The sequence below is a fragment of the Sphaerodactylus townsendi genome, linkage group LG01, assembly GCF_021028975.2.
Source record: "Sphaerodactylus townsendi isolate TG3544 linkage group LG01, MPM_Stown_v2.3, whole genome shotgun sequence".
NCBI lineage: Eukaryota > Metazoa > Chordata > Lepidosauria > Squamata > Sphaerodactylidae > Sphaerodactylus > Sphaerodactylus townsendi.
In genome coordinates this window covers 84,635,327-84,651,784 of record NC_059425.1, presented here as the reverse complement: position 1 = coordinate 84,651,784, position 16,458 = coordinate 84,635,327, and the positions used below count along the sequence as shown (strand labels likewise).

The 16,458-nt window shown below is 40.7% G+C and overlaps 1 protein-coding gene across 1 annotated transcript in view; it reads right to left on the bottom strand.

Annotated features, from left to right (window-relative positions):
• Positions 1 to 16,458, bottom strand: part of LYST (lysosomal trafficking regulator) — a 107,286-nt gene that overhangs the window by 37,829 nt on the left and 52,999 nt on the right. The window contains 8 exon segments of the mRNA XM_048485770.1: positions 704 to 892; positions 1,233 to 1,394; positions 3,341 to 3,493; positions 4,192 to 4,358; positions 5,580 to 5,810; positions 8,915 to 9,084; positions 9,492 to 9,669; positions 10,810 to 11,440. Coding sequence (XP_048341727.1) covers positions 704 to 892; positions 1,233 to 1,394; positions 3,341 to 3,493; positions 4,192 to 4,358; positions 5,580 to 5,810; positions 8,915 to 9,084; positions 9,492 to 9,669; positions 10,810 to 11,440 — 1,881 coding nt within the window.

Below are 16,458 nucleotides of genomic sequence, written 5' to 3'. Positions count from 1 at the left end.
TGTTACGTGCTCCCTGTTCCATGTCAGTGATTACAATCAGGGAAGGGACATGGAACATCGTAACATAAGAATATAAACAAGTCCTATCAGATTACAGCAAGGTGAGGTGAGAAAGTATAGAACTGTATCAAATTTTGCTCTCGTGAGCCACATGTACAACAGCTGTGCCAAGAAGCATATGATAATGAGATAAAGGATACACTAGAATCAAGAGCCTGGGAAGAATGAAGTCTAGATGGTAAAATGAAGTGGAAGACTTGACCAAAAATAACAATGAGCAACACATAGGCAACTCTGAATATACTGTTTAGCAAATGCTTTCAACATACAGTTCCTCCTGCTGTTCATTAAGCAGGCATGCTAGTTATTCACTCACATAATGTTACTACAGAACTATTTGGATTTCTTTCTTACAATATATTGCAGTGTTGAAAGCTGCTCACTCACAGAAAAATTCTTTTAACATTGTCTACTGAAGCTGGGACCAGCTCTTCATCACCTTTACAAGGTCACACAATTAAAACTTCCTATAATCAACAAAATGAACATGAATGCTTCCCATATGAACTGTAAAAAGCCAGAAATGAAAACTGTTTTTCCAGTTTCATTGAACCAAGTTAAAGCATCAGAACTGTGAAAGTTGGTTAACATATGATGGCAAATAGGATGGGTTTTAAGAAAGCATTTGAAGGACAAAAACTACCTTGATACATGAACCTGTTGGCTGCCAGAACAGTAAGTCTCTGTAACCTCTGCATAAGATCTGCTTCAGTGGCACGAGTAGGGTTCTCTTGACTCATTCTTCTTTGCATCATTAGATTGAGTTCATCATTTGCAAGCAGACGCATCCTTATTAGCAGTGAGTCCGACTGTGCAAGGGAAAATTTTCTACCTGTTTCAAATGCAAAATTAAAATAAATTCTAATACTGCGCAACAGTCTTGACTTTGTGTTTCATTTCAATTTTAGAAATAATCTTCTCATAGTCACAAAATTAGTGGTGGTGATGATGAAGGGGAAAACTTTGGATTCATAAGGAATTAGATTTGTTAATATGAACTACAGTTAAAATCAATCAGGTTAGCTGTCAAAAGAGATACAACGAAGCCCATTGTTGGCATCTCATCAAAACAATTTTGATGATGCAATATTCCAAACCTAATCCTACAAAAACATTTCAGGAGAAATGTTTTTTTCAGAATGAACTGGTAGGCACAGCTACCATTACTGCACCTGTTTCTGTAAGGAATGAACAGAAAGTAGATCCAAGAGGGGACTGGAGGGGCAACTCCAAATTTAACAGACTGAAGGAAGAAAGCATCTGAAGATGACCGTAGGAATGGAAATGTTGTCTTGGCCGATGAGGAACAATGGAGTCTTTCATTGCAACTGAACCTTTATTTCAGACAATTAATAGAAAAAATATCAGTTGTAGGTCATGCCTAAACTAATTGTTTACATAGCATCTTATAGCACTTCTTTCTTTCGGTCCTACAATCAATGATTGTTTCAGCTGTTCCTTTGCAAATGCAAGTTCAACCGTGATGATCTGGTGCATCCTGTACATATTTCCAGTTCTTGCCCCTCCCATATTTCCAGTCCACCCCTCCCAAATTTATTTGCGTGACACAACCTTCATAAACATTACTAATAACACAACATCCTTCACAAAGTCCAGTCAAACATGCTTCATCTTAGCCACTATCTTGGTAGTCTTCCTATATATGAGAGGGTGAATAATTTTCTTTATATGTATTCAATACTCTGTTAGAGAGAAGAAAAATAAAATAAAAATGGCATATGGGAAAAATTTAACTGCCCCCTCGTCTTCTTCATTCAGCAAGGTTGTAGGGACTGACAACTGGTATCGCCCAGAGCAAATATGGTTGATCCAAAGACTGCTCATTAGTTGCCAAGCATAACTCTTTCTTCATACCATGCCACTTATTCCTCACAGACCAGGTAATTCTGAAAACAGTAGGAGATCAGAGGGGGCACACAAACCTGCATTAGTCTGTCTTGCAAAAGCAGCCAGCATTTATGTAAAGACAGAAGGTCAGTCAGCAAGTAGGAAGAAGCAGCAAAAGTTGTTTTGAAGGAAGTCAAGAAAGAAATAAAAAACAGGAGACTTCCAACTGTCTGTGTTGAAAATGAAGTCACTGAGGATTTAGCACTGTTTCCTGTGAGAAATTCTGACAGAAACTCTGACAGTTCAAGCAAAGGCATAGCTCCAAGGGGGCGGGGGGTGCATGTGACGCACTGAGCGCGCGCCCCTGTGGGGACGTGGCAAGGGTGTTCTGGGGTGGGGGCCGAGGACACACTGGTGTACCAGGCGCTTTTCTCCCCTTGCTACGCTTCTGAGTTCAAGTACATCATTAGCACAAATTAGTGGACACAAGTGCTAATTGAAAGGAGGTGGAAAGCCTCTGGACTTTTTTTGAGAAGGTTAGCAAGCATGTGAATAAGGGTGATCTACTGGATCATATATAAAAACAAAGTATCTCAACCAAAACTCCTGAGTAAGCTTAGAAACCATCAAATAAGGGGTCAGGTCCCTCTCATGGATTAAGTTAGTTAAATGGCAGGAAGAAGAAAGGAGGAATAAATGGAGAGTTTCACAGTGAAGAGGAGTGAGCAGTAGGGTCCCGCATGCATCAGTATTGGGACCTGTGCTATTCAATTTGTTCATAAATAGCTTGGAATTGGAAGTCAGTAGCTGGGGAGGACCATGACCTCCCTGACCCATTTGCAGTCCAAGGCAACTAAATGGCTACTGTGTGAAACAGGACACTGTATTAGATGGACCACTGGTCTGATCTAGCAAGCACTTCTTATGTTCTCACAGTAATCCAAACAAAGTGTGATGTATATAATTTGGAACACTGTTTTAAAGGGAGACAGAAAAATCTGCGAATTCTATTTCAGTGGAATCAGAAACTATTTAACAAATGTATTAATAGAACTCACCCTCTTCTTTGATTAGTTCTATTTTTATTGATATCACAGCAGCAGCGGCATAGTGGTTAAGAGCAGGTGCATTCTAATCTGGAGGAACCAGGTGTGATTCCCTGCTCTGCCGCCTGAGCGGTGGAGACTTATCTGGGGAATTCAGATTAGCTTGTGCACTCCCACACACGCCAGCTGGGTGACCTTGGGCTAGTCACAGCTTTTTGGAGCTCTCTCAGCCCCACCTACCTCACAGGGTGTTTGTTGTGAGGGAGGAAGGGCAGGGAGATTGTAAGCCCTTTGAGTCTCCTACAGGAGAGAAAGGGGGGGATATAAATTCAAACTCTCCTTCTTCTATTTACTTCACACACGTAATTGAATCATACATTACTCACCTGCAATGCTTTTACGTTTTTGAAATATAGCCTGATGATGTGAAATAGGTGAATGGGATGAACTGCCTGGATCTTCTGTATCTTGATTTGCTGTAGTTTTTATGAACTCGATGGCAGCTTGAAGAACCCTGAACTGCAAAGCAACTGCCATATCTGAAAGTCACAGGAATCAAATGAGCAAATTAGTATTTTCTTCAGAATATCTCATAAATGTAGGAATAAAAAAAAATTGAAGTAGCTTTTTGGTGCAACCACACTAATGAAAACTACAAGAAATGTTTGGGCGGACTTCATGGCCTTTAGGGAAGAACTACCCTTCTGCCTTCTCGTGAGTAAGGATCACTGAAAGGCCCTAAACCTTGTCATTGAGTGTAGCAATACTGAACAAGTCTTCTCATCAAACAGATGCCACTGCACCCAGAGAAAATTAAATAGTTTCTCTATATAGAGCACAACAAATTAGCAGATGAAACTTAAACAAGAACATAATTTTGCTTGAATAGAAAACTGTGGAACTACTATGTACAGAATTCGTAGCCAATGTGGTATAGTGGCTAAAACAGAGACCTTAGTTCAAATATTTGCTCTGTCACAAGGCTCAGAGTGATCTTCAATCAGTCACCCTTCCTTTGCTTAATCTACCTTACTGAATTTTTGTGAGGGTAAAATTGCGGGTGAAAGGGTGTGTGTGAACCATTTATACCACTCCTTCAAATAAGGGTGCGGTTTTAAAGAGCAAGAAATAAAATAAACACATCCTTGGAGTTATATATCAATTTTTTTTAGGTAATTCCTATAGTAAACAGAATACCCCCAGACTCATATTATAAGAATGGCAAGTAGGGGCTTACTCTGAGTTTGTTTATTTTTGCTGTTCTGAAGATATCTGAGTAACACCATGAGATCTTCAATAATTCGAAAATACTGGGAACCAGAAGAGCTGCAGGCATGGATCGTCACTGCTACAAATAGTTGCTGTATATCACACACAAGTAGCCCGTAGTCACTTGAGAGAATGCTGCAGAGAAAGTTAACTCAGTTAATCAAACTCCATCTTCAAAAAAGAAAGAGAACCTGCATATCCCTAACACTTGACCCACATCAAGCTTTCACTATCTGGCATTTTTTGTCCTTTCTCTTCTACCCTTCAACTTTATAAACCGAATTAATAATAATAATAATAATAATAATAATAATAATAATAACTTAAATATCTACATTGATCAACTGTTGACTTCCTGGACACTGTCCATAGAAAAAGGCTATGTCCTACACACAGCTAGCATAACAGAGTACATTCTTATACTAATATTCAACATAAAAAGTGGAATGGCAGCATATCCTTTCTCACTGAACAACCCACACTCCTGTATCAGAAAGGCCTGTCATGCTAGAGGTAACCAACTCACATTGGAAACTGGGAATTTACACTCGTAATATAGGAATTGAAACATTTTGCATATTATATCCAAATGAAGGATTAAATCTGCCCAAACTATATAAAATGCTACACTTTTGTTCAGTGTTTCTAAAATGAGAAGGCTGTTTTCCCACTTTGCATTAATCCAACTGATTCAAAAACTTGGGAACAAGATGCCTTGCAACAAGACTGGCCCACCTCAGATTTCACATAATGGGCTTGCTAGAAAGCTCCTAATAACAAAATCAAAGGACTGGACCCAATTGAAACTCCATTTGCGAGATAGATCTGTACAGCCTTCCCACTGCAGTCCTCTAAATACTACTCCTAAATGTTCGGATCCCTCAGGAATACCATGGGATGTGGCAGAGGAATCAGCAACCTCCCTGCCCCACCCACCCCCTTTGGAGGGTGGAAGACAACTTTGGATCAAACTATCATTATAAGTTACCAGCCCAAACAAAGAGTAACCCAAAAGGACTAGGCTCTGAAATATTCCTTTCAGGTGCTCAAGCATTTCTAGGGAAGCCTACTTGAAACACATGGCACTCCCTTATACAAATTCAGACCACTGGTCTATCATGTTCAGTATAGTCTACTCTGACAGGCAGCAGTACTCTAAGTTCCCCACTACTACCTAACAGAAAATGCTGAGAACTGATTCTGGAACTTTCCTCATGCAAAGGAAGGGCTCTACCACTGAGCCCCAGCCCCTCACGTCCACTTCCCACTTGAATGTCTGAAATTCATCCAGAATATTCATCTAGAGTTTCATTATGTTGTAATTCTGAAATGGCACAAAACTAACAGTCTACTCACCTGGCCTCTAACCCATTAAGGGCTGCTAATGTATTACACAGGGCATATAGAAAGCCATTATCTAGCAGCATATCTGCCACTTTAGAACAGGAATTTATGATCTGCAGCACCAAGCAGAAAGAATTATGCAGCAAGACGCTGTCATAGAGGGAATTCTCCAGAAGCCCCAGAACAGGAATCACACACCACTTCTGAAAGAGTCCTGCATTTTTCACATCTTCTGGATCAAAGCTGAAAATAAATAAAAACAGGAACTGGCCATGGATTTTTAAATACATTTCATTGCAAAAACTAGTGCTTGCCTTGTTAGCATTTCTGTTTTAGTAGAAGTAGTATTACCAGTAAGATGGAATTCAGATTTACAAGCACCTATGTAGTAATACTGATTCAATTATACAATGTATGTCAATAAATCAAACCTCTGGCACTGAGTAGCATCTTAATCTGAGACAGTGTGCTAGCCTAAGTATTTTATTTGCTAGCTCAGCAAGTCGTACAATTTAGCAATAAGAGGCAGTAAATTTAGTTAGGTATTTGTAATACAGGCAAGAAAAAATCTTATTACCATAGCAAGTCAAACTCCTGTTTCTTATCAGCTGTGATAAGACCTTATACAGCTGGAACCATGATGAACATGAAAGCTGATAAATTCTACTACAAATAAAATACACTGGCCATAAACACAGGATTGGTTTTATGGTGCCAATTACTACTGAAACTAATGGTAATTAAACGAGAGATGAAAAAAGCTTTTCTGGTTTTTTTAACACCTAAATCCAATGGCCCATTGACATCCCTTGGTTAAGGATCCCCAACAAGAGCCTATGGGCACAAGTGCAAAAGACGACACCTTTTCTAGCACCCACCTACACTTCCTGGGAATCTGGAAGATTTGACAGTGTTTGCTTTCGAAAGTCAGCTTCCCTCTGCCCTGCTGCTCTGGCTCAAGTAACTTCTTCGATTTGCTACAGCCTTTGTGGCTCCCTTTTTGTATGGCTTTGCAAATTCTTTCTGTTAAAAAAAGTTAAAAGAGCCAGCCAGCTTCTTTTCTTTCGAGCTAACTGGCTTAAAGGGAGGGGGAAGAAAGCCCTCCCCCACCCTACTCACCCTTTGTAGCACCAGTACCTGGGAGGAGCAGGAAGTCTCATATTTTGGGAAGGAGGCAAGAATCTGCATATCTACTTTTTGTTTTGTTTTCTATACTTGTCAAAAAAAACCCAAAGACCTACTTTTACTATTCTGATTGAAAAGAAAGATATTGTTTTGTGGATGCAAAGACAAATCTACATGTTGTACTACTCTTCTGCTGTCGCAATCCTGAAAAAGAGGTGGTTCGCCACTACCTGCCTCTGCATCATGATCCTTGATTTCTTTGGTAGTCTCTCAACCAAATACTAAACAGGGCAAACCCTGCTTAGCTTCCAAGATCAGGCAAGCCTATATATAATTCTTGCTAATCTATAGGGAAGCTAAGGTGACTGAATAAATTCACAATTTGGAAATTTTGTTTGCTGGATTACCCCAATACTCAACTTCTAAGGTCTGGTAAAGAAGTTCATAATCCAGGACTAAATTAATGGGATGATATTTTCCCTTCCTCTTCTCTGCCCTTGCATATTAATTTGTTGCCAACTTAATGTGAGTCAGGGTAGATCAGACTAAACGCCCATCTAGTCCAGAATTCCATTCACACAATGGCCAACCTTTATGAAGCCCATAAACAGCAAAACAGCACAATTCTGCCTGTGCTCTGGAGCAGCTGATTTAAGGAAGGTACTGGAAGTAGCAGACATTCATCCTGATCAGTACCCATTAACAGCCTGGTTATAATATACAACTCAATCCAAAGAGTTGTCCCAGTCACAGAATCCCCATGATTGACAGAGAGTGATTTTGGACCAGTTTAACAGAGAATCTGGGGAAGTGTATAATGTTCCTTATTCCCACAAATAAACAATATGCATCACTTCACACTTGCTCATACTGAATCTTATTTGTCATTTTAAAGGCCATTCCCCGAGTTTGCAGAGATCCTTTTGGGATCCCTTTTTATCTTAACCACCCTAAATAATTTGGCATCATTTTCAAACCTGGCTACCACACTGTTCATCTCTAACTACAAGTCATTTATCAACAAGTTGAAAAGTCCCAATTCTGATCCCTGAGGGATCCTGCTGCTCACATCCCTCCACTGCAAGAACTGATCATTCAGTACAAGCAGCTCTGCCACCTTTTGAATATAACAGGCCAGCAGTCTAGTTCCATTCTGGTTCAAGTGGAACTCATCTCTTTTGTATAGGCCTGGCTTGTCCCAAAATGTCCCCCATTGCTTCATACATCTAAAGCTCTCCTTCATACACCATCATCTCATCCTCACACTGAGACTCCCCAACTGTGCCTGTGAATAAAACAGGTAGCATTTCGGAAAAAGTTTCCTTGGAGATCCTGACTTAAAGTCTCCTACCAAGCAGCCTAAAGTTGGCCTCCAGAACCTCACAACGACACTTCCCTACATCATTGGTGCAAAGATGCACCACAACCACTGACTCCTCCCCAGCACTAACTACCAAGCTATCTAGGCAATGGGTGATGTCTGCAGGCTTTGAACTAGGCAGGCAATTCACCATTTGGTAAATATGCCCCTCACAAACTCAGCTATCTACAAGTCTAATGATCGAATCTTACACTGTGACAAGCCCCCCTCCCCTCCGAGGTACATCCTTGGTGTGAGAGAATATCTGTCCTTCACTGAGACACAAGTTTATTATTACATCTGATTGTTCCGTCCTGTTTAGAATAATGGTTCTGCAGTGGGTTAAGAGCACTCCCAACTTCAAGTTAACCAGAGATGACAGTCATGCTGTAAATACATGCTGGAATAGATGGGGGTTGGGGAAAATCTCAAGAGAGGAAAGGAGTCCAAGATTCTGCAGTGCACTTTCAATCATTTAATTCCACGCAATATTACGTCTAAGAGACCATTAGGAGGAGAAAAAAACTTTGTATTCAATGCCAAGTCTGTGTATTTTATACACGACCTGAGTTCTTTAAGCAGAAAAAACAAATATATTGATGCCAGACTGGAGATATCAGATGCACTAAGTACATTTTCAAAAGCCAAGTCTCCCCTCTTCCTCCCCTGGCCAAATTCAATGAAATAATTTTCCTTGGAGTCCTTTCTTTGGAGTTTACAGCATAACATTGATTTAGTTTAGAATGCCATTATGGGCATATTTTAGCAACCTGCTGACAGGAAGAGACTGTGCAATCAGTACTTCAAATACAAATAAACTGATCTACAGAGGAAGGGAGAGAAATAAAAAAATCATAGTTACTCTTCATCCAGGCCAACTGGTCGTCCAAACAGCATTTCCATAAAGCATTCTATAAGTTCTTGAGTGCCTTGGTGGAGATACAACTGGTTAGCTAACAATGAGAAACCTCGATTCTTCAGAAACCTCTCCTTTTGTTCCCTGGTTGCTCTGTGGAAATATGCATCCAAAAGCTAAGGGAAGAAGATGAAGAGAAAAGATTCTGAATTTTTCCATGTACTTTGATGTTTTTAAAATATACCTTGCGTACCTGTGGTATTCGTGTTTTAAGCAATAAAAGCAAAATGAACTGTATCCGTTCTTACAAGAAACAACCAATTTTAAAGAGAGGTGATTTTAATATAACCGTATGGAATAGTATCTCATTTATTTAAGCGTTTTAGACAACTTTCTCTCCAGAAGAACCCCCCAAAATGGAATTCTTCCATTTTAAGCAGTGTAGAAGGTTTTGCAAACTATTCTGAGTTCCAAAACAGGTAGTAAGAAACGAAGAAAGATAAAACTGCCTGGAAAGGTTCTTGGCTCACACAAATTTGTAACTGAGATAAAATGTTTGCTATAGATGTATATTTTTACTTACTTTAATGACTCTTTGCTGTATAAGAGCAGATGGGTGATTTACAAGAACTATAAGAACATCTGGCTGAATAAGCTTGTCCATAACATCCTGAAGCATGGCATCTGGCAGGATTAAGAGAACTCCACGTAAGAGACGATACAGGCCACAACATATGAGTACAAGACAATCTTCTGTTGATCTGTTGGAAAGAGGAGGATTTATTATTTGGATGCCCCATATCAGTACCACTACACAGAAGGAAAAGTGAATCCAAAACATCTGGCTGGTGATGGAGATTAAAAACCACCTCTGTTTAAAAAAGCAAAAACAAAGAAAATTAAATATATAGACTGATGACTTTCTGCCATGAAGCTACTTCCTCATACTTATAGGTCTATTTCAATTCTTCTACTTCACCATTCTTTTTGGCAGGGGATCATGTTTTACTTCTATTCAACAAAGTGTAAAGGAACCACACTTTAGTATTATAATAAAAACAGATGTTTCTGCAAAGTTAATAGCCCCAGTATTTGTATAACAGTTCATCACAATTCCTCCACAAACACGTTTGCAAAGTTTGCAGGGTCAGTTTTGGTATATGATCAAATAGAGAAATGAACACTGTACACCAATATATACGAACAATTTATTAATCATAGGGCTTCAGAAAACACCAATGCCAAGTATATGTGCATACTGATGACTACATCTTTCTGATGTGCAACCATAGGTTGGTGCTGGTAAATCCCTGCACTCACACGCTTTGGTATCATGGTATATATGGGAATAAATCGTATGGGGAAATAGCCAAAGCATGCTTCTGTGAATTGTTGCTCAGAATCAAATTCACCAAGCCATGTTCAAGGGCCAAACAAGTTGAAAATTAGTTCTTGCAAGATGAATTGTACACAAATCCATAAAAATGATAATCCAAATACTACCAGCTTGCAATGTTAGAAGAAGAAGGAGAAAGAAGAAGAAGAGGAGTTTGGATTTATATCCTCCCTTTCTCTCCTGTAGGAGACTCAAAGGGGCTTACAATCTCCTTGCCCTTCCCCCCTCACAACAAACACCCTGTGAGGTGGGTGGGGCTGAGAGAGCTCCGAAAAGCTGTGACTAGCCCAAGGTCACCCAGCTGGCATGTGTGGGAGTGCACAGACTAATGTGAATTCCCCAGAGAAGCCTCCACAGCTCAAGCGGCAGAGCGGGGAATCAAACCTGGTTCCTCCAGATTAGAATGCACCTGCTCTTAACCACTATGCCACTGCTGTTCCTACTTGAGTTCTACTCAAGAGCACCTACTTGAATGTTTCTGTAGTCAATTCCGCAACTCACATACCTGTCAGAACCATTCTCAGATTTTTGAGGTGCCCTTTCAGCTGAAGGAAAGGTAAGATGTTCCCACTCTTCAGTAGGCAAACTCTTGTCAGCAAGACTTGGCCAACGAGCAATAGTGGATCCACCCTGAAAAGAAAAGGCTAATCCCAAGCCTGCTAAATTGCTATTTTTCTGAAAGGAAGACAATCCCTTTAGATCGTTAGGACGTCGTAGCAATTTCTCAAGAGCAGAACCATCTTCCTTATGTTTCATTTCCTGTTTTGTTTCTTGGATTTCACAGGTGTTATCTAACATTTCCTCCCCTTCCTTTGCAATATCATGTGTCTCTACACAAGTCCTTTCTTCCAAATCAACTACTGTTTTTGCTGACTCGCAGCTACTGATCAAGTGCTCCTCCTGCAATCTTCTAAAGACCTCAGAGTTTCTCCCAACATTAATTTGTTCCAAGGGCTCAACTGGACCAGTCTTTCTAGTTATTTGCAAGTTCTCCGCACTTCTGCCCAAGTTTCCACTAAACCTTTTTTGATTAATTTGTGGAGAGGAAGTAGGAGATGCTGGTAGGCTTCTACAGTGCTGTTCAGGTGTCTGAGCAATTGTCGTCAGAGATTCACTTACTTCAGAAGAATCATTTCCTAAGGGAAAAAAATGGCAAATTTTTGTATGATTCCCATTCACACGATAATAAAGACTGTAATAAAACTACCACTGAGTTTCATTGTTCCTGCACAGGGTTTGGTAAGTGCCTCTGAAGAAAATGCATGATCATTCTACCTTTACCCTGCAAGTCTACTTTTTAGCTTTGCTCTCTTTATTGTCATTTAGACAGCAAAAAAGCTCCCACTCTTGCAAACTAGCCCCAGAATATCATGAAGAATAGATTCCTAGTGAGACAACTGTGTTTTCTGTCATAAGATCTTTAAGATCAGCTGGGGGTTCCCAGCTGCAAACTTAGGATTTCCTTGGCTGGGAAGCAGGGAGTTTACTTTTCCTCCACCCATTGGCTCGTCTATTATCTCCCTTCTACCAACTGCTTTTTCCAGGTCTAAGGTCCTTGTTCCCATCACAAAAAGAAGGTTGAGATGGAACTTGGGTTGAAGAAGAGTAACCTTTGTTCCTCAGTATAAAAGTAAACAATGCAGAACTTGATCATCTTTACAATCAATGGGGGTAGCAGTCTTCTAACCACTACAAAAGGGCACTTCTGTAACCGCTTTGCCTCTTTTCAGTCTGTACTGGCTTCTTGCAGAGGGACAAGGCTAGAGATTACATGTAACAACCATAGCAGCCAGAGAAAAGGGAAGGATGGCCATCGCCTGCAGCGGCTTCCCAGTAAACTAACACTGGTCCTCTAGTACCTTCATTTTCAAGGCACCAATTGTACATAAAGGATACCTCAATATATTGTGCTGACAGCACAGGAACACAGGCACATTCAGTGTTCTTTTGTCTGTTGGCAATCTCTCACATCCTTCAAGTAACTGACTAGTACATAACCTACAAAGCATGGTTAGCAAACTCATGATGCTGTTGGCTGGCTTTTAAAAACAACAAGGGTCTCGTGTGTGTGTGTGTGTGTGTGTGTGTGTGTGTGTGTGTGTGTGTGTGTAGGGGGTGGGGAGAAGAGATTAATTTTAAGCAGAGAAACAGAATGAAAACGGACGTCTTTTCCTGAACATATTCCTGTTTGAAGTACTGTATATACTCGCATATAAGTTGAATTTTCAGCACATTTTTGTGCTGAAAAAGTCCCCCTCGACTTATATGCGAATCAGGTGTATTTTAAAAAATATTTTAGGGTTTTTACTTTGTTGGCCTCCAGGCTAGTGGCACCAGAATTTCAGGGATTTTTCAAGAGACTCTCCTGATGATACCACCCAAGTTTGGTAAAGTTTGGGTTAGGGGGTCCAAAGTTATGAATCTCCAAAGGGGGTGCCTCATCCATTGTTTCCAATGGGAAGTAATAGTAGATGGGGCTACATTTTGAGGGTCCATAACTTTGGACCCCTTAAACAAAACTTCAGCAAACCTGGGTGGTATCATCAGGACAATCCCTTACTTATACCAGCCAGGTTTGGTGATGTCTCCACAGGTCCATAACTTTGGACCCCCAAAATGGCTGCCCCCATCCCCCATTGTTTCCAATGGGAGCTAATAGTAGATGAGGCTACATTTTGAGGGTCCATAACTTTGGGCCCCCTGACCAAACTTCACCAAACCTGGGTGGTATCATCAGGAGGGTCTTCTAAAGATACTCTGAAATGTTGGTACTACTAACATAAACATTCTTCCCCTGACCAAAAATCCAGTTTTGAAGGATTTCAACTCTTGTGTTTTAGCTTGGTTGCTGGTTGAGCCAAGGTTTTTGTACTTTTAAAGTTATGGTTGAGACCATGTTGCTTTTGTTGACCCTCTTTTCCACTTACAGAGCTAGTTTACTGTTTTTCTTTGAAATAAATATTAAAAAACATTTAACCTACTGATGCCTCAATTAATGTAATTTTATTGATATCTATTTTTATTTTTGAAATTTACCAGCAGCTGCTGCATTTCCCATCCTCAACTTATATGCAAGTCAATAAGTTTTCCCAGTTTTTTGTGGTAAAATTAGTTGCCTCGACTTATATGCGGGTTGACTTATACACGAGTATATACAGTATGTGTTTGAAATCCTGCAGAGGGACAGCAACATGCTGGGGGGCATGTGAAGAAAAGCAACAGTGGGCAAGAAAATGTTTAGTGCCCTATCTTCCTGCTGCTCCAATGCTTAAAATCCCTGTTTTGTTTGTTTGCTTGTTAAAGTATTGGGGCTTCATAATAAAGACTTGAACAAAAAAAAAAATCACACCCTAAGTCAGAGGCCTAAACCATTGATCACAGCCTTTACATGGACTTCAAAAGTATAGGAAGGGCTATGAGTTTAAACTCTACTCATGACAAGATGCTGGAGAGCATTTCTTTAGCATTAACATTTCCTACTGAACACTGATAAATTTCTGCTAAATACAGACCAGTTAATTACCATAGTAACTAAGCATTAAGAACATAAGAACATAAGAACAAGCCAGCTGGATCAGACCAGAGTCCATCTAGTTCAGCTCTCTGCTACTCGCAGTGGCCTACCAGGTGCCTTTGGGAGCTCACATGTAGGATGTGAACGCAATGGCCTTCTGCGGCTGTTGCTCCCGATCACCTGGTCTGTTAAGGCATTTGCAATCTCAGATCAAAGAGGATCAAGATTGGTAGCCATAAATCGACTTTTCCTCCATAAATCTGTCCAAGCCCCTTTTAAAGCTATCCAGGTTAGTGGCCATCACCACCTCCTGTGGCAGCATATTCCCAACACCAATCACACGTTGCGTGAAGAAGTGTTTCCTTTTATTAGTCCTAATTCTTCCCCCCAGCATTTTCAATGAATGCCCCCTGGTTCTAGTATTGTGAGAAAGAGAAAAATTTCTCTCTGTCAACATTTTCTACCCCATGCATAATTTTGTAGACTTCAATCATATCCCCCCTCAGCCGCCTCCTCTCCAAACTAAAGAGTCCCAAACGATGCAGCCTCTCCTCCTTGGGGAAAGGTGCTCCAGTCCCTCAATCATCCTTGTTGCCCTTCTCTGCACTTTTTCTATCTCCTCAATATCGCTTTTGAGATGCGTGACCAGAACTGGACACAGTACTCAGAATGCGATTAGCACCACTGCTTTATATAAGGGCATGACAATCTTTGCAGTTTTATTCTCAATTCCAACCTAATTATCCCCAGCATACAGTTTGCCTTTTTTACAGCGCTGCCATGCATTGAGTTGACATTCCTTGGAACTATCCCAACTAAGGCGCCTAAATCCCTCTCCTGGTCTGTGACTGTTCTTTTTTTTTGACCCCTATGGCGTGTATGTGAAGTTTAAATTACGCTATGTTGCATCCACTTTGCGTTTTGCTACATTGAACTGCATTTGCCATTTCTGAGAGCCCACTCACCTAATTTATCAAGGTCCGCTTGGAGCTCTTCACAATCCCTTTGTGGTTCTCACCACCCTACATAATTTGGTATCATCTGCAAACTTGGCCACCACCACTACCCACACCTACTTCCAGGTCATTTATGAATAGGTTAAAGAGCACTGGTCCCAAAAGCGGATCCTTAAGGGGACACCACTCCCGACATCTCTCCATTGTGAGAACTTCCCATTTTACACCCACTTTCTTGTTTCCTGTTATCAGCCAGTTTTTAATCCATAGGAGGACTTCCCCTCTTATTCCTTCATTGCTGAGTTTTCTCAGCAGTCTCTGGTAGGGAACATCCAAAAGCCTTTTGGAAATCCAAGTAGACAATGTCCACCGGTTCACCCCTGTCCACATGCCTGTTTACACCCTCAAAGAACTCCTAGTAAGTTTGTAAGACAGAATTTGCCTCTGCAAAAGCCATGCTGACTCTTTCTCAGCAGGTCTTGCTTTTCTACATGTTTTATAATTTTATCTTTAATGATAGATTCTACTAATTTACCAGGAACAGATGTCAAGCTGACTGGCCTGTAATTTCCCGGGTCCCCCCTAGATCCTTTCTTAAAGATTGGTGTGACATTGGCCATCTTCCAGTCTTCAGGGATGGAGCCTGATTTCAGGGATAAGTTGCATATTAAACTGAGAAGATCCAGCAATTTCGTACTTGAGCTCTTCCCAAGAACTCTTGGGTGAATGCAATCTGGGCCAGAGGATTTGGTAACATTTAGTTTATCAATGGCTGCCAGAACTTCTTCCTTGTCTACCACTATCTTAGCTAGTTCCTCCGGATTAGCCTCCTAAGAAGCTTGGTTCAGGTGCAGGAATGTTCCTCACCTCCTCTTGGGTGAAGTAAGATGCAAAAGAATTCATTCAGCTTCTCTGCAATCTCCCTGCCATCTTTTAGCACACCCTTTGTTCCTTTGTCATCTACTTGGACTACCGCTTCCCTTGCTGGCTTCCTGCTTTTGATGTACTTGAAGGGCCTTTGTTTGTTGCTGGTCTTGATGTTGCATGACCATCGCGTTCCTCATAATCCTTTTTTGCCTCCCTTACAGCTAACTTGCTTCTCTTTTGCCACCATTTCTGTTCCCTCTCATATTCTTCATCAGTCGCACCGGACTTCCATTTTCTAAAAGACATTTTCTTTTTTCTGATAATTTCCTCAACCTCTCTTGTTAACCATGGTGGCTTTCTTTTGGACTGGGTGCTGCCTTTTCTAACCTGTGGAACACATTCCAGCTGAGCTTTTATTACTGTGTTTTTAAATAACCTCCAAGCATCCTGGACAGTTTTGACTCTCTTGATTTTCCCTTTCAGCTTCCTGCGCACTATCCCCCTCATCTTTGAGAAATTTCCCTTTCTGAAGGCGAATGTAACTACATTAGTAGTTGCTACTTGTTCGCATGCTGAGATACTGAATCTGACAGCATTGTGGTCGCTGTTCCCTATCGGCTCAACAACACTGATTTCCTGCACCAGGTCCTGGGTCCCACATAGAATTAGATCTAGGATCACCTCTCCCCTGGTTGGTTCCACAACCATCTGCTCTAAGCCACATACAAGTATATAATAACCTCCAAGATAACAGAATGTCACATGCTTTACTCCACAGGAACAGCAACACTTGAACTTATAATAAATATTTCAGACA